Below are 17760 nucleotides of genomic sequence, written 5' to 3'. Positions count from 1 at the left end.
GATATGGTTTTACTCTTCAGACTGTAGGTAGAAAATCTTGACCACATGATCTTTGAAGAGTTCAAAACTAGCAAAAGAACTTGAAGTATGGTTTCTGAAATCTTATCCCAGTTCACATCTGATGCGGGGGGGATGTGTAACTGTCTGGGAATTGGGAGGAACCAGGGGCATAGGCTGTCCAAAGCTGCCAAAACACAAGGCAGCTTCCAGAGCAAGGTGGAGAGAAATGCTCTGGGTATCCGCATGATTTCTGGCAAAGGAATTGTCTTGTATTCAACAGTGGGTATCACTGTTGTACAAAAGGAGGGGAGGGAAGGTTGCATCCCCGACTTAGGAAGTCACAGCAGAAAACTAGTCCAAGAGGTGTTTTGGTCTGCATTATTATCCAGCAACACCACGCAGGCAGTTCTGTCTCTGCCCCGAGTTTTGCATCTGTGTGCTGACTGTCATAGTGATTTTTTTTAAATGCATCCCAGTCTCCACACAATCTCTGGTGGTTATTGGACCACAGCACTGCTGATTTAAAGCGTGCCTAAATATTTAAGGAAAGTCTGATTTATGCTGTGAATGCTTGCTCATCATCTTTCCTTTTAATCATTTCAGCTATTGGTAGTCTAAACCCCACTTGGCTCCTCCAGTCACTTTGCACGGCTTTTTAGTGATTCTGCTTTAACTGGAGACCTCAGGATGGCTCTGGCCCAAGTGACCTCCTTGAGATCCTTGTGCAGTATTCTCCTGGTGGTACCCTGAGATCAGCAGATGCTGGCCTTTCTCTCAACTCCCACTCAGTGCTTCAAATCCCAGAGAAAGCTCTCCTTCCGCTGTTACACCCTGTGCTTTGAAGACAAAAATGATTCAACAAGATCTTGGGGGTTTGTATGGTTCAGCTGCCTTCCAAAATTCGCAGCGGTTTCCAAAGCGGAGATAAGGACACCTCCATGCACAGCCTGCTCTGTCTTCAGTGCCAGCCCTCTGCAGAGCTTCCTCAGCACTGATGCATGCATACCCTGCCTGCAGTAACACTAATTCTCTCGTGCATGATCCTATCTACTTGTGTGGAATGCTAGTTTGCAATTACACACCGAGCTGTTCCCGAGTTTTGCAGCTGAGATGTCCTTTGCCTTCAGCCTGGTGCTTCTAGTCCCCGACAAGCAGCAATCAAACAGCCTGTGGGTAAATAATTTGGGACTGTAATGGGCATGTCTAGTCCATGCAACTCCAAGGAGAGCCTGGACGCAAGCAGCTCTCCCACATGAAGTGGGTGCTGCTGCCTGCTGAACCAGAGTCTTACTACTGGCTTCAGCAGGCACAGGATTTGGGCTGTATTCTCTTTTTTTATTGTGCTGGGGCTATGCAGCCTCCCTTTGCTTGTTTGGAACGTGGTTACTCGTGTTGTGCTGCCTGGAGCAGTTCCCAGAGAGCAGCACAGCCTGCGCTCTACTCTCTCTTCGCTATCTGCTCCGCTAATGTCTGTGCCTGCCTCTTTGCCTTTCATCTCTGCAGCTTTTTCTTCCCCTCCTGCCCCCCCCCCCCCCCCCCCCCCCCCTTTAGATCGCTTGTTTTGGGTCACTTTTTTCCTTGGTACTAACCCCACTGCAGGGTTTTCCAGATTTGTTGCTTTTCTGACTCTGGAGAGGTGTTTTGTTCTCGTTTATCTGTTCTGCTGGCCAGAGTACAAAAGGTTAAACAGTTAGAACTCCACTCTGTATTTACTGCTGAGGTAGGTTTCTGAATCAACAGTAGGCCGTGTATTGGAGTGACTCACAGAGCTGCTTAACCTTTTTCCTTCCGTTTTGTCTCTCTCCAGATCTGCAGCACACATCTGCCATTCAGATCACTGAAATGAGGAGCTGTGAAATGCGCAGCAATCGCTGTAGAGAGGCTGCTCAGCCTGGCCCTGGTGCAGAGCTGCTTTCCACTCGGCAGTGGTCAGGTCCTGCTGGGATGCAAAAGGCACCTAAACATACAGGGTACCAAGAGGATGTTCTGTGCCGTGGGGGGACAGCCAGCAAGGCTGGACAGGGAAAAGCCAGGCTGGCTGCAGTGGATCCCCCCTCTGTGTGCACTGTGTGTAGGAAGGTCCTGTCTCCCAGGGAGGGTACAGGGTGGACAGGCAACAGGCACTCAAATGAATAGTATTAGCGTTTGCTTTTCAGAGGGGAAACTGAGGCACCATCCATCAACCAAAATCACATGGGGCAAGTTGCGTGTGACCCAGGAGCAGGTTCAGGAACAGCCAGGTTTTGGTTTTTGTCCCTCTCATCTCCCTAACCTAATATCTTGATTATGGTTCTGAAAGCTCTCCTGTGCTGCTTTCAGGGGGTGTTAGCTTCAAATGCAGCTTTTCAGCAGGGGCTGCTGGACAGACTGGCTCTGCTGGGACATAGCCAGGTCTGGCCCTGCACTGAGCTGCTGCAGTACATAGACCCCTGTGGGTACAGCATCTTGGCCAGGCTTGGCTTGTTAGCATGCACCCCAATCTTTAAATTTTAAAGGAGTTCAGTTCCTCAGTGAAAGGTAGATGCTTTCTGGCACACCTGTGAGTACCAGAAGCTGGGAGTGATGCTCATCGTACCCCATGCCTGCATCATGTTTGAGCTGCTATCGCAATGGGCTGTATCCTGGCAGGGGTTTGTCACGCTGGTACAAGCCAATCTCTTCAGTTGTTATCATGTATTACAAGTGGTGATGTCAAAAAACATCATTTATTCAGAGTGCAGCCTGCTGCTCCTGGCTGTCGGCCCACAAGACTTCCTGCAGTTGTGTATGGAGTTTCTGCGTCCACCATGCTGCAGGGCAGCATGCTCTGGTTGCAGGATTAGGGCCTCTGCAAGGAAGCCTGGGAGGCTGGAGAGAAGTTTTTTTTCATGTGTTTAGATCACAAATTACCTTGCTCTTGAAGCCCGCCAGTGCTATGGGGTTTTCGCTAATGAAAGGACTGTACTGCCTGACCTGCGTGGAGTAAGCTTTTAAAATTTTGATTGTTTGAGGTGGCTGTCTATAAAGGGATGAAGTAAACCTGTACTTTTTTTTGTTTGGAGCTAATTTGAACTCTCCCATTAAGATGAGGACAGTACTTCTTTAACATAGACAGAAAAACACACTAGAGAAAGTAATGAGATTTTTTTTTTTAAAACCCAGTTTTTCTATATAGAAAGATTATCTTAACTGCTTGAGCATCAGCTGGTGGATGTGCATGAAAAAGGTTATTTCTGAAAATCTGAGCTACAGAACTTGCAGTGTAGCTTGTCTGTGCCTGCTACATGGATCTGCCAAACGCTTTTGATCAGAAACTGCCACACAGGGTCAGCGAGTACTGCTCAGAGCATCCCCTTTGCAAGGCACCTCAAGGGGAAATGTTTTGTGTGGCTGGCAAACCAGCAGGTAGCTGTGACTGCTATGTGGCGGAAGTGCCTCTGATGTCATTTGGTATTCGTATGCTAAATTAAATAACCTGAGAGACTGTTTTCCTGACAATCACTGCTGTGGGATGTGCTTGGTGCAAAATTTGGGACCTCCTTGCTTTGTGCAGTCAGGCAGCTCCTGGCTGCTCCCACGTGCTGCAAGCTCCCTGTTAGACACGCTTGAGACGTGCCCCTTGGATGCTACCTCAAACCCACCTTACTCTTTAATATAGTGTATCCTGCCCTCTAGTGCCAGCAGATGCTGAGTCAGCAAGAGCCCAGGAGCAAGCTGTACTGTGCTCCGGTGGCTTTCCACCTTCTCAGTCAAACAGATCTCTCTGAGACTGGGCAACTGCTTGTTATGGAGATCAGCTAAATATGTCTGTATATCACCAGGTTGTTTGTGCAACAGTTTGGGGACTGGGTACCTCAGTATGGCTTTGGAGCAAGTACAGCTCCATGGAATTATCTTCCGGAGAGGTTTTCAAGGAAAATGAGGTCTATAATGGAAACAAGAATACATGTGGCAGGCTATGCAGAAGAAGGCTTTGAAGGACAGAAAGTTGTTTCACTGAGGAACTTAAAAATAAATCTTGAAGCTTGGGGATTGCTTGGCTGTCATGTAGATGATTGATAGAGCAGGGATAACACTTAGAAATAGGTCTGTTTTCTCCTAAAGAAAAGGAAGAAAAATTTTCAATTTCTCTTTAAAAAGAAATCAGAGCCCCATTTGTTTTGTTACGCACTTTGCTGGAAGGGGAATAGAGGTTTTCCCCAGCTGTTTCCCAGGACTTGCACCAATGCTCCTGGTGGGCATCTGCTGTGAGCTGGGCAGAGCCCATCAGTGCTCCTCAAAGCATCTCCTTGCTCATCACGTCTCCCTCCTTCCTGACGTGTCCCTTCCTTTCTGCTCTTTTTAAGACTTCACCAGGCAAAAGCTTCGAGATTTGCAACACAAGGAGACACAGGCTGGGGTGGGTCGGTCCTGGCCGCAGAGCTGTGCGTGTCTCCAGCCGGGCGGGATCGGACCCGCCGGGGTTTTTGCATAATTTCCTGGGTTATTTCAAGCTGTCAGGAAAGTCCGGCCACTGGAGTGCTGCCGGGGCCACGAGTGGGAGGGGCGGGCGGCCTTTTTCTACGCAAGCTAAGCTGCAGAGAATGGAAAAACTGTTCTGTATAAACTACTCTCCTGTCCCCTCGTCTTGGATCAGAAATGCTGGATACTAGGGGAAGGGGAGGGGGGAAGGCAACACAAAACACAAACCCGGAGAGGTTGCCCATAGTTTTCCTCTGGTGCGCGGTGGAGCGTGAGTACTGGCGTAGCTGTTAGGGTGGGTTTGTTTCTTTAAGGTGTCTCCCAGAGGAAGGATCAGCAAAATGCAATGTGGCAGCTATGGTAACTCCTCTTGGCTTTCAGCACAACCCTTGCTGATAGCACAACTTGCTAGGGAAGAAGGTACAGCTGTCCAGGCTTTGGCAGGCATCCCCACCCTCTGCTTGCTGCCAAAGGTTGTTTTTTATTTTTTTTTTAATTTCTTCGTTTCCTAAGAGAATGAAAATGGGAAGAACAGCCTCATCTGCCTCTCAGCCCATCTGATGCCTCCTGGACCTGTGGGGGTAAAGCCTGGTGGTGCTCCCATCCCTACGTGGTCCTGGGGTGCTGGCAGCCAGGAAGGTGGACAGCACAAGTTTGGAAGGGCTTCTGTCCTGCTGTGAGATGCTGGCGTGGGGCTGGACACCAGGGTGAAGGGCTGGGGTCCCAGCAGTGCGTGCAAAGGGCTGAGCACTCAGGCTGGAGTTGTGTTCAGGGCTGGTTTGCCTTTCCCAGTGTGGGCATTCCCATGCTGTGACCAGCTCATGTGCAGACCTGCAAACAGTGAACCAGCTGGAAGTGGTGAGCTTTCCTGGGGCAAAGCCCTGCTGTGCCTTGCACCACTGGGCCAACAACTTTCCTGAGCCACCTCCCTGATTGTGCCACGGCTGCAGAGCTGCAGGTGCCTTGCTGACTGTGTTTGCATCTACAAAGCACAACAGAGCAACGTGGAACTCACCCGTGCCCCAAACAGTCCAAGCAACCAAATCCCCTGCAAAGCTTTAAGCACCGAGTCCTAGCCCGGGCTCCCTGAAAGGCACCCAGGAAGATCTCCTCTGCTCCTCTCCCGGTTTTCATTCACTGTGGTGGTGTTGGCCCTTGCTTCCCAAAACACCTTTGGGCTATGCTAGCTTTGTCCAATGAAAAAGCACCGTGCCCAGCTCCAGGGCATGATTGACATGACCCTGTCCCCAGGAGCCTGCCCTGTGCTTGCTGCTGCAGGACAGCTGCGTAGTCCCTATAGCTTGTGCTCCAAGGGACAAGTCAGTTATGCCAACAGCACAGGCAAACACCCTTGGCATGGGGAGGGTGCAGTCTGGATGACCTCTTTAAGATGTGTTAAGACAGACTTGTACCGGGGTTGCCCAGCACAGGGTGCTGCAGCTTGCGCAGATGAGCTGTGTGTTTGCGTGTGATGGGAGAGCTTGCTCCACTGGGCCTGTCTGAGCTTCTTTGTCAGGCTGGTTCTGCTGGCGTGCCATGGCAGAAACAACCGAAAACCTCCTCGTTTTGAAATATTTCGGCCACATGTTCAACTTTAAGGATGTGCCTGGAACAGAGCTGAAGGGCTGGCTGATCAGTGCAGTGGAAGAGTAATACAAGGGGGGAGCCAAAGGGTCTCCTATCTAGAAACAGGATTTGTAGTTTAAAATAATGCAAACTTTGCTAGGGCTGTGTGAGAACTTGTGTGGTAGCGTTTAAATGAAAGATTAAGAATGAATAGCGCTAGGGAACAAAAACACGTCGCAAATGATTTGTATGTTTGGTGAAACTGTGGTATTAGGAAATAGCGTCAAACATGCTATAAACAGGAGGTTTATTTTCTGTAGGAGAAGGGAAGTGCGGACCGATCTAAAACCTACTTGGGACTTGTACGCGTACCTCTCAGGTGGTATGTGGTACTTACAAAAACCTTTCTAATTGCACCAGAAAATGGGCCAGTGATGATAGATTTGAGAACAATAAACCAGTATCTAAAAAGGGAAATATATTTGAAGACACTTGGTTTTTAAGCCAGGTATTTCTCTTTTGTTCTGACATAATTCACAGCTAAAACAGCTACAATTTTCAAAGCTGTGTCTGTTTCCTTCTGGCTCCTCAACCACTTTAAAATATTTACTTTTGCCACCATCTGAGAGTGAAAGTATTGCCTGATTTATAAAACAGTTCTTACAAATAAAATTTTCAGATTATTTCAGTCCTGCGGAAAAGCAGTGTGTTTTGAGCTCCCGACTGATGGCTGAAAATGCTACCCTGTATCCCCAGGCATGTGGCATTCATTGGCTGGGGGTACCTGTAATTATATTTTTGAGTGATGGGGTCTTTTTATGGCACTCTCGTCTGCGATTTTCCCTGGCAGGAACATGTAAAACAGTGGTGAGTTACTCCTTCACGCACATGAAGTTATTGCAAGGAATATTGATTGCTATGTTGTGGGTTCTCAGTATTTCTGAGGGGATCTCTGGAAAGGGTTGCCTTGATCCCCTTTGCTCTTGGGGCAGAAACTGCAGCTTGCACATTGCAAAACCTCGTGCTCGGAACCACCTTGCTGCATCACAACCCAAGTGCGAGCTCGCCGCTCCTCTACAGGGAACGTGGGGAGAAAGCAGATGCTCAGCCGCACACCAGCTCCCCTCCAATGGTCAACACTTCAAACTCATGTGGTAAAAAAAGAGAAAGTAATTAGCACTGGTAATAATGGGAATCTATTAAACAGCCTTTCTCGTGGCAAAGGATGAAAAACCTCTTGCAAAATATCTGCTTGTTCGGCGCGTAAAATCGCATTGTGCTAGAAGAGAGCTTTGAATGCAGAGATTGCAGGGTTGTGCCCGAAGCATTGCACTCGCAATTAGAGGCAGCAAAAAGGGCTCGGTGATATCAGGTATTTCCTGAGCTCACCAGGGAAAATAATAAATTTCCTGAAAGGAAGCAGAATAGCTATCCTATCTAGTGTGTAAAAATAAACATTAATGTTGTATGCATATATATTTTTTTCAAGACTATTATTTCATCTGTTCTGCTTTTATGTAGTTTTATGCCACAGTGTCTCACTGGGCACTTTCCATCGTGGTGTTTCCCTGGTTCTCCCAGAAGCACTGCCATAGCTGAAAACTCCCTGGTTCCACACGGTTGCTCTTGCACAGACTCAATTCCTGCCACCCACACCGTGCCGTGGCACCCGCTGATGTCTGGTGTGCTACAGCCTGCCAGGCAAACTTGCGGGTGCGTTTGCGGGGTAGAAAGACTTAAAAGCTCACAAGAATTGGCAGAGGTGCCTGTGGAATGCAATTTGGTGTGTATGTGGCATGGAGGTGGTGCTGGGCATCGTGGTGGAAAACATGCAAGAGACAAGGAGACAGGCGCTCAGTTTCGACACGCTGAGAAGCTGTTTTCCGTGTCCCAACTCCTTTGATTAACAGTTTGATCATGCCCTGCTGTGCCCGTAGCGATGCTGGTACGAAGGTATTGCTCACATCCAGTAATGTCCTCTTGCGGAGGATGAGACCCCACTCTGGGTGGCATCACCGAGCACCCACGGGTGCTGGGGCTCCTCCCGGGCCATGCTGCGTGTGCAGTTTGGCCTGCAGCACCGCTTTCCCGCAGGATCTTTGCTCTGAACACCCAAGTAGGAGCTAACAGCTTTGTCTTAAATGGGCAGCACTTCTATAAGTGCTGTATGTATATATTGCCCTCGGCAGAGGTTCAGTGGGATGGAGTGGTTTGGATGTCAGAAGGAAAGTGGTGAAATGCAGAGGACCGGCAACTAAACGCCGTTTTGTTGCTGGTCCTCTGCATTTCACCACTTTCCTTTCAATAATGAAATGCTGTTTCTTTGCTTCTCTGTCCTGAGCACATTCAGGGTGGGTTTTCTGTGCTGCTGGGTGAGCGCGGTCCTGACAGCATCCATGGGGTGATGGCTCAGGGGTATCGGGGTGCTGCAGTGCTCCCCAGGCATGCTTTCTGCGGAGGGATTAAGTCCTTTCTTGTTCTTAACTAAAGATAAACTGTCCTGTTATCAATGGCAAATTTTATGCTGGAAACCATATGTCTGGTTGCCTTTCTCCTGAGTCTGCCCTTATTTTTTGTTGGGTGTTGTGTTTTTTCCTAACACCCTCATAATTTATTGAGCCTCCTGGCCAGGAATTTCTTCTAAAGAGCCATATTACACAGCAAGATTTCATCACGGTGCGTGTGAAACATACCATAAGGGTCGGTCTTACATGTGCATGTTTGGCTGTGCAAGATCCCTCTGGCAGATTAATTTTATTAAGGAGCTTGGTGTTGGGGGCACTGGATGTGAATGTGTTGGGGAATCCCTCAGCCATGCAAAATGCTGCTTTCTGTTTGAAAGCCTCTCCCTGGCTCCATCCCACCCTACCGAATTTTCCAAGCTGGATCAGCTGGTATTTTTTTTTAACAGGAGCCTTGTTACAGCTGTGACTGCCCCACATCTTTCTTAGCTGAGCAATTAGGTTTATTTACATTTAAGCACAAACATATGATTTTTTTTTTAAAGGAGTCCTGAACAGCTTAAACCAAAGGCATAACCACAGAAATTGCTGCATGAGGATTTTTGGTGGCTAAATCTGAAACCGAATTCATACATTAAGTGTGCATTTGACAGGTCTCAAGGAAATACTAAAGCTTTTTCTGGGGGTGGCAGTTAACAAGGCAAAACTCTCATTAGGATTTCAATTAAAGCTAGTACAGGCTTACTGGACTTCTTCCAGTAAATGTATATCGAGCTCAACCAGTAGACATCTGTCTCTTTGCACACCCCCCCGCTTTCTGTTTTCTAAGCTGTGGTGAGAAGATGGGGACACTAGCCTGTTTCCAGCTCACCGTACGGCACAGGGCACAACAGTTATTTTCTTTTTGATGCCTGATCACTTCCGCAAGCTGTGCGAGACTGGGTCTGCCTAACTCCCATTCTTTGCTGAAATGCAGAAGCCAAAAAAAAAAAAAAAATCCCGTATCACGCGACGGGTCACCAGTGAAGCCCCTGGGAGAGGTCTGGAGGAGACCCCAGCCCAGGCAGGCGCAGGCAGCCCTGCCTGCCGGCAGGACAAAAGGCTTGGGTGCTGACAAACACCCGCCGGCTGCTGGTTTGGGAAAGCCTTTGTGCTGCCTTTCCTGCATTCAGTTTGGAGGATTAGGTCAGAACGTCTTCTCCCCAAAAGGCTCGGACCTTGGGAAGAACAGTCCGGTGAGATCGTGGATCTAACGACCTCTCTGATACCTTCTGTTAGTAGTAGGGCTTAACAGTTCCTGTTGCTTATTGAACATTTGTGCAGGAGGGGTGCCAGAAGCCTCTCCGTCGTGTTTGCACCCTCCTCTAGCAAGGTGCTCATGTCTCCAGGTTCCTGGTGCTGCTTCCCATGATCTGACAGCTCATTTTTGGAGGAGAAATGATGAATGTTTTCCCTGCCTGAGGAAAAACCCTCCTTACTGCTGAATGCCAAATGCGTCGGGCTCTAAGGGTGACTGACACAGGGTGGAAAAAATCCAAAGGGAGGTCCTCCTCTATTTTACCAATCAACCCCTCAAAGCAAGTCCCGCAAGCACACCGTGAAGAGCTACCAGAACCCAAATCCCACCTTGCCCACCAGTCCGCGTGCCCGTGGAGAAAATGCAAGCATCCACAGCACCAGGAAGGTTGGTTAGAACCTAAGAAAGAGCCCAGCTGAGGAGATGCTTGCTGGAGAAAAGCCTTTTTCCTGCTTAACTTTCTTCCCTTGCTGGGAGAGGGACAAGGGTGTTGCAAATTCTGGCCCCGATGGCACAGTTGCTGTGCCCCAGCATGGGCTGGATGGGCTGGCTGCCATCCGTCGGGTCCAGCCTGGAAGTGGTTAAAGAGATAGGTATGAGGGCAAAAACTGCCTTGCTTTGATTTATTGGCTAGCTGAGTTAATTTGTTATTTGTGTATGATGAGTTGTTGTTGCTGAGTGGTCATCTACAACTACAAAACTAATTGAACGCTGGAGTGTCTAAAGATTTTTTTTTTCTCTGGCAAATATTTCTACTGTTTTAATTCTTGAGAGCTAATAATTAATTAGCGTGAGGCTGCTAGTATCCAGCTGGAAGACTTCTCTTTTTTCCTCACTTTGAAATCTGCCTAAGTAGTAAATTATACGCAATGGTTGTAGCACTTTCCAGGTGACTTAGAGCAACCCACTGAGATGTCTGATGGGATCGTCAGATAGCAAGGAACAGCAAGGTTGCTTGGAGCAAGCTGAGGATCTGGCCTAGGGTGTTTTTCATGGCACAGTGCTTTTTTTTTTATCAGCTTCCCCCCCCACTTATCTTCTGCGAAGCCTGGGAAGAGGCAAAGGGGGGAATAAAGCTACCCGAAATGTGTGCTTTCCCTGGCTGGCAGCTGTAATTCCCTGATTCCGTGTCGCGCTCGCTTTGTGCTTGGGGTTGTGGTGGCATTCCCTCACACGTTCACGGCCTCATCAAACTATTCCTACAGCTCTGCAACAAGACATAAATTCTGGAGATTTCAGGCTTAGAGATTTCGAAGTCGCGCGGAACCACATGGAAATGATTCGCAGAGCTACAGCTATCAAAATAATTATATTGCTAGGGGGAAAGAGTGACAAGAAATGTCCCCAAAAGAGATTTTGGCAGTGGTTACGGGATCTGTCCTGGCTCTGTAAGACACTGCTATGATCTCCAAGGCTAATTTATCACCGCTACCTATAACTCTATGAAATATGCCCCTAAAAAAGCGCTGAAGAAAGCAACATAAGGGAGGTTGCAAAGGTGACGCGTTGCAATCTTCCCCTTTGTTTTAATGAGGATGCTTCGTATGCTCTTAAAGTTAAAGCTGCTCTCCACAGAGCACTGGTATGAGGGTGACTAATTTGGAGACAAATTAGGTGTACTTAAGTGAAGCGTATGTCTTGACTGCTCTCTTAATGACCCTTCAATGCACCTCTCTCCCTACAGCACTCTTACCGCAGCCCTGGCTCCAACAGATTAAGTAATAACAGGTTTTTGCCGTTCTTCTAAGCAGTCCTTCGGTTTTGATCCAACATTTTCCCTCCACCGCGTGTGTCTATAACTCTTTATGATCGGTAATTAGTTTATATGCATCCAGCCCATGGCAGATTTGTCTTTTGCATGTCTCCTTCTCTGGAGCGTTTTGCTTGCACTCTCTCTTTCAGTGGTCTCTGAGCCTGAGCGTTTTCTGGCTGGCTGCAATGCATTTGGTGTTTGCTGTGTAACAGATTTTTTTCTTTCCCAAGAAAAGACATGAACATAAACAGAAGATCCAAAATGCATTTTGCTGGGCTTTTAAACGCACTAAGATGAAAACCCCCTGCTACAAGCCTATTAATGTAAATACCAAACTTTACAATCCTTCCTGTCAAGGAAACATTTACATTTTTCTAAGGATGCGTACAAAAAAACCAGGGCTTTGGGGACAAAAAGGGCTTAGTTCCAGTGTCACAACACCCTTGGTTAACTGTACTGCTCTCATAAACTATAGAATTAGGTTGTTCCCAGGGCCAGCAGAGATAACATCTGTTTGCTTCTTGAAGGACAAAATGAAATAGGATGCTAGCGTTTTATACGGGAAACTGCCCTGGAAGTCTGCGGGGGCAATGGTAAGAGGGCTATGTATCACACACACAGGTTGTGTGTGGCTTCCCCAGCACAAAAAAATGGGAAAGTCATTATTAGTGCCAGCTCAGGGGAGGCAAAGGGGTCATCCCAAGCCCTGCTGTGGCAAGTGGGAGAAGGGGGTTGCTGGCAGACTGGTTTTACTGGGACGAGCGTAGGACTACATCGTCCTTTACACTTTGATGCTCCTGACATCCTGGTTGGACAGTATTTTTCCTACTAAATAGAATAACAGGCAACACTTTTTCTCCTGAACTTTTTTGTCGTTTAGGGTGTCTTGAACATATTAAAGGGGAAAGAGAAAGGTGGTTGCAAGAGAAGGGGTGCAGGTGCTGGTGATGAGGATGAGGAGATTCGGGGCAGGAACGCTCAGCACTGTTGCACTATTTATAATATGCTGTTGCACAAAATAATATCCTACTGCACTAATTGAAGCACAAAGCTGTACCTGCTTCTGTTGAAACTACTGGAGTAAGTTGTCTGTAGTTACGCGGAGCAGAACAGGAAAACCTCTTGTGGCCAGAGAAGCGAGCGGCAGTGACCTACTGGCATTTGCAGAGGCCAGGTGGCATTTTACCAGTTCCCAAGGCTCTGATTTTCTAATCAAAAAGCTCCTCTGATTTTTTTTTTTTTTTGCAGTGGAAAGGGAAAGACCATTCCTCCAAGGAGAAAACTTTTCCTTGCCTATGTGTCCCCAAAACCCAGGGAAAAGGGAGGACGGCTGTGGCAATCCAGCCCAAACGGACCTTACCCCTTCATTCTCACCCGACACTTGCAGTGCTCGCTAGTCCCTAGGAAATGCAGGAGCTGATCCCAAATTCAAGTAACTTTTTTCTTAAGGGTTGTGGGTTTTTTTGCCACTGAGACTGTACAGGCTGCTCCCCTGTTAGGTGTAAAAACTCCTCTGGGTGTGACAGACCCATGCAGAAGTCTGTGACACATCCGCCAGCTAAGTTTGCCCATTTCAGAGGGTTTCTTGAGGATCTTGAAGTATTTTTTTTTTGCTGGCAGATGTAATTTTTGTCGCTGTAAACGATAGAATTTGACACCGCACTGCACCACACCAGGCCATTTGTCAACAACGTTTTCAACAGTTCAACCGCACGCGTGTGCACGCACACACAGGCGCAAAGAGGAGAGGCAAAGGGGGAAAGTCTGGGGGCTTGGGGAGGAAAAGGAGACCTTACTCTACAGGGGATGAAAATGCAGAGCAAAAAGCCACCTCTAACCATGGGGCTGGAAGTCGGGTTGTGACAAAGACACCGAATAGCGAGCCACTCCGAAGCAAACTGAAAATGCATTGGGATTTGGCTCTATGTCACAGTTTCTTGCGCAGTTAGCAGTGTTGTTCGTAATTTCTTTTGCATAGGGACAATCTGAACATCTACATATAAAATCCTCCGCATTGGAGCAATGCTAATAATTTAACTGGCAGTGATTTTTAAACATGGGTAGAAAAATCAGGTTTTGCTGCTGAAGTACTGTGTGGTAGAGGGATGGCTGTGCATTAGATAAGAGTTTTAAAAACATCGTTGGCTAATGGCAGTACATCGTTTGGGAAACAACAGAATAAATGCATTGTTCCATCCCAGCACTTTACTATTCAGCCAATCTAAACTGCTGAAGAAATATGCGTTTGGGACATTTTACATCTGTTTTTGACAAGAAGCCTGAGGTTTTTGTGTGTTTTTTTAAAAAACCTATTTGCTGCAGCTTTTTAAACCAGATTAGCATGGGAAAATGCACTCTCTTTTATAAACAGAAGGTTTATCCTTTTAAAAAGCGACTTGACTTTGGCTTTTTTTGCAGCTGAAATTAGGGCACAGCACGCATAAAATAGTAATGGCAGCAATAGCCGTAAAACCCACAACAGCGGCATTACCTGTTTAAACAAAACTAAACAACAGGCAGCTCGTGCAATGGACAGAGTAACCCATTTTTGAACAGCCTGAAGTTTTGGGGGCTCCCTAGAAAAATGCATGGAATTTGCAGGTCCAAAATGCCAACCATTTCGGGACATGAGTAAAACATTCACTTTAAGTGGTTTCTATAACGGTTTTGGGTCAGTATTTTGCAGTACTGGTAAGCCCTGGGTGAACACCCTTTGGCTTTTTCAAACAAAGTATGGTAGTTGCGTCAAGGTTTGTTTTTTTTTTCTGAAAGCTTTATCGCTGCTAAAACAAAGATGGATTTGCATCTTTGAAAAAGTCTGGCCAGTGGGCTGGGACAAACTTTTTGTCTTTAAGGAGCTGATTCTTCACATGATGAAATTATTTCATTTTGCATCATGCTCGGTGTTATGGCGGGGGGGGGGGACAACAACACAGCAAACTTCTCTTTCAAACATTTGCTGGATGAAATGGGTTCATGGGCTCTGTTTTATGTACTGAGCCCCAGAGAGCGACTGGCCGTATGCAAACTCTGGCTGACACAATGCAGAGCTGCTCTACTTAATTAGCTTGAGATGAGGGTGTTATTAAGGGTTCTTTTTTTTTTTTTCTCCTTTCTTACTGTTTATTCCTCCCTCCCCGAATATTACAAAGGGAACTTAAGAGGAAGTAATTTTCTGCTAATGGAAAATGATGAGGAAGGGTTTAGTGATGAGAGTGAAGAAGAAACTACACTTAACACCAACCTTTGCTTGACTGGCGCTTTGGGGAAGGGAAACTGAACAAATATGAAAATTTGGCGAAGTTTCTTCTATCTTTGTTTGCTTTTTTTGTCGTGCGAGGGGGAAGGGGCAGAGCCTAGGGTTGCAGCTGACATCTGCTGCTTGTTTCTTTTAAGAGAAACACAACCTGGGGTAAACTCGTTACTGAACCCCGCTTGTGTCCTGCTGACCCCCTTGGTCCCCCCCAGCCAGGAGAGGATGTGGCTGCCCCAGAACTGCTGGCTTGGCACTGGGTTTTTTGGGCGCAATTGCTGGTGGAGTAGGGTGGCAGCTGTTTCAGACCCCCTTGTCAGCCAGTTTTACTGATCGCCTTTTCCTTTCTTAAAACCTTTCCCCGAAGCAACGCTTTCTGGCAAATCTCATGCGGCGATGGTTTCCCCCAGTCCCTCCTCAGCCAGCTCTCAATGACAGTCCCCTCTCAGCTCCCCCATCCCCACAGAGCAGAAACATGCCGGGTTTTTTTAAAAAATGGGACATATCTCATTTTTGCCTGCCTGGAAGTTTCTTTTCTTTGAATTTTCACATATGCAGAGGAGCGGGAGGGGGCTAGACGCTTCTATGCAGTCCATCTCACCCCCTGGGTCAGTGGCCTCAAACCCCTTACCCAGCAACACCCCAGTGCCCCACCAAGCTGTGGCACCTCTCCCCGGGCAGGACAGAGCCCCATGGCAAAGCCGGGCTGGTGAAGGGAGCCACGGGGGCCCCATCCTGCAGCCAGAAATACGCGGAGCATCATCTGGGAGAAGAGAAATCGGTACCTACCCCTTCGGCAGCTGGGCTCGCCTGGCCCGGGCGGTGGCTAGTGGGAGGCCGACATGGACCATGCTCCTTCCATCCTCCATACGGAGAAGGCATAACTCAGCCTCTCGTGAGCCACGTAACTGCAGCTCGTCATCTTACTGTCCATCTCGTCGCTCTGTAGCACCTGGTAGAGGAAGTCTATATACCGCGCCGCCAGCTTGAGGGTCTGGATTTTACTGAGTTTGTCAGAGGGCAAAGTGGGGATGATTTTCCTCAAGGCGGCAAAAGCTTCATTGAGCGACTGAGTCCTCTGTCTCTCTCTGACATTGGCCAGGATCCTCTGGCTCTGCAGTTCTTCATAAGACTGGGAGCTGGGACTGGACTTCTTCCCCCTCTTCCCGGGGTTGGGGCTGCCATCTTCGCTGGACTTCTTACTGTATCTTCTCTTCCTGCCAAACCTCTTTGGCTGCCTTTCCAGCTCCTCTTCACTGGTCCCCAAGCTATCCACAGGGGAAACAGGAGAACTGGAGCTTTCTTCCATGATTTCTGCAAGAAGGGGAGGGGAAGAGACTTTCCCCCCCTCCTTATGTTATGTGAGTGTGTGTGTGTCTTAAATGTGCTTTAAATTCCTGAGACAGATCCTTTGGAAAAACAGGAGGGCTTTTTTTTTTTGCTGACCAAACGTTTTCCAGGTTGCTCGAAGGGCTCTTATTTCAAGGACCGGGGTTGTGCAAAAAATTGAGGTCTTGGAGAGAGGAAGTTATTCTAACTTTTTGGAAACTTTAGCTGAGCTCAGTTGCTAAATAGTTGTCAGAAGTGAGGGAGGTGCGGGGCTCCCTTCTGATTGGCCGGCCAGGTCAGTGGGAGGAAAGCTTTTCCCCTGCTAAACTTTCACAGTTTTATGTTACACTTAACTAAAATCTTGGGAATGCACCTCGAATAAAAGATAGCTGGCGACCACCCCCCCACTGCTACTATCCCTACCCCCATAGATGCTGAATTCGCAGCACCCCTCCAGGGTAACCCCCCTGCCAGGGTTTTAAGGGGTGCTGGTCTGCTTGCTGAGTGCTTGCAGGGGGCTGAGGGTCCCCATCCCAGCTCCATGGCCAGGCTGCAGCAGTACCTCGCCCAAATTGGGGTGCAGGATATGTGAGCCCTTACATGCCCAAGAAGGTGCCGCATTTTTGTAAGATAGTGCCCTATTTTGCAGCCCTGGGTGTTGGGGGTCTTGCAAACTCCCTGCTGCCCCTTTGCAAGCTGCCCCTCGCAGCACCCTGCTCCCGACACTCCCTGCCCTGTGGCGACAGGGTGGGGACCTGCCTCCGGGTCCCATGGGGTGACCTCGGGGTGGCTGAAGTCCCCTGGGGCACGCTAAGCTGTGGGAAAGGTGGAGGTTTGAGGCCAGCCAGGGGAAGCCCCTTCAAGCCCTCTGCTTGTGGAGGGCACGGAAAGACCCTCCTGGACTTACCCAGTAGAGCCCGAAGTATGGGTCATCTAGAAAGCAGCTAGTAGTTTGTAGAAAACCCTGTGGAGAGTACCCCAGAGAGGCAATGCTGGCCATGCAGCTGATCTGCTCCCCACTCACCCTCCCTTAAATATTAAATAATACTTTTTGGGGAAGCCAGAGCCAAGGTAGGTAGGAGGACGTCTCTTCCTCCAGAATATCCCGCTGCTGAAATTGTGGTATCGCAGTGCGTAAAAACCATGGTAGTGGCTCCAGGGTTTCTGATGTATCAAACAGAAGATGATGGATCTATTTTCCCTCTCCCTCACACCAGGGAAAATGTGGGAAAACTCTGCTTTCTTCCGTGGAGCTCAGGCAGAGCAAAATCAGATTTGGACTTCTGATTTCAGTTACAGCCCAAATTGCAGGAACAGATGCATTCCTGAGCAGCAAAGATCATGTTTTCAATACGGAACAGGAAAATAAAATAAAACAATAATAAAAATAAGACAGAAGAAACTCGTAAAAATGTAGATGTTTTATCAGAAGAGTGAGTTTGGAGTGGATTGCTTTGCAAAGTTTTCCAGTAGGTATCAACACTCATTAATGGAAAAAATAATGTCTGGTTTGATTGGAAAGTGTTCCTTGGTAGGAGAAGGAATTTTTGGCTTGCCTGGGGCTGACTCCACTACTGGTAGGTAATGTTTATAGTGGAAAGACTTCCCCAGGCAGCCCCTGGGGAGAGCCTGTGTTTGCTTTCAAAAGGAAAGGTTTTCA

The 17760-nt window shown here is 48.0% G+C and overlaps 1 protein-coding gene across 1 annotated transcript in view; it reads right to left on the bottom strand.

Moving 5' to 3' along the window:
* TWIST2 (twist family bHLH transcription factor 2) overlaps positions 1-16080 on the bottom strand; it is a 36124-nt gene extending 20044 nt beyond the window's left edge. Inside the window, exon 1 of the mRNA XM_009944693.2 lies at positions 15561-16080. Coding sequence (XP_009942995.1) covers positions 15598-16080 — 483 coding nt within the window. The 3' untranslated portion in view covers positions 15561-15597. The remainder of the gene's footprint in view (positions 1-15560) is intronic.
* Positions 16081-17760: the final 1680 nt, after the last annotated feature.

Source organism: Opisthocomus hoazin, chromosome 9 (genome assembly GCF_030867145.1).
Source record: "Opisthocomus hoazin isolate bOpiHoa1 chromosome 9, bOpiHoa1.hap1, whole genome shotgun sequence".
Classification (NCBI taxonomy): Eukaryota; Metazoa; Chordata; class Aves; order Opisthocomiformes; family Opisthocomidae; genus Opisthocomus; species Opisthocomus hoazin.
Note: the sequence above shows the minus strand (reverse complement) of the source record. Positions and strands in the feature narration are given on the sequence as shown.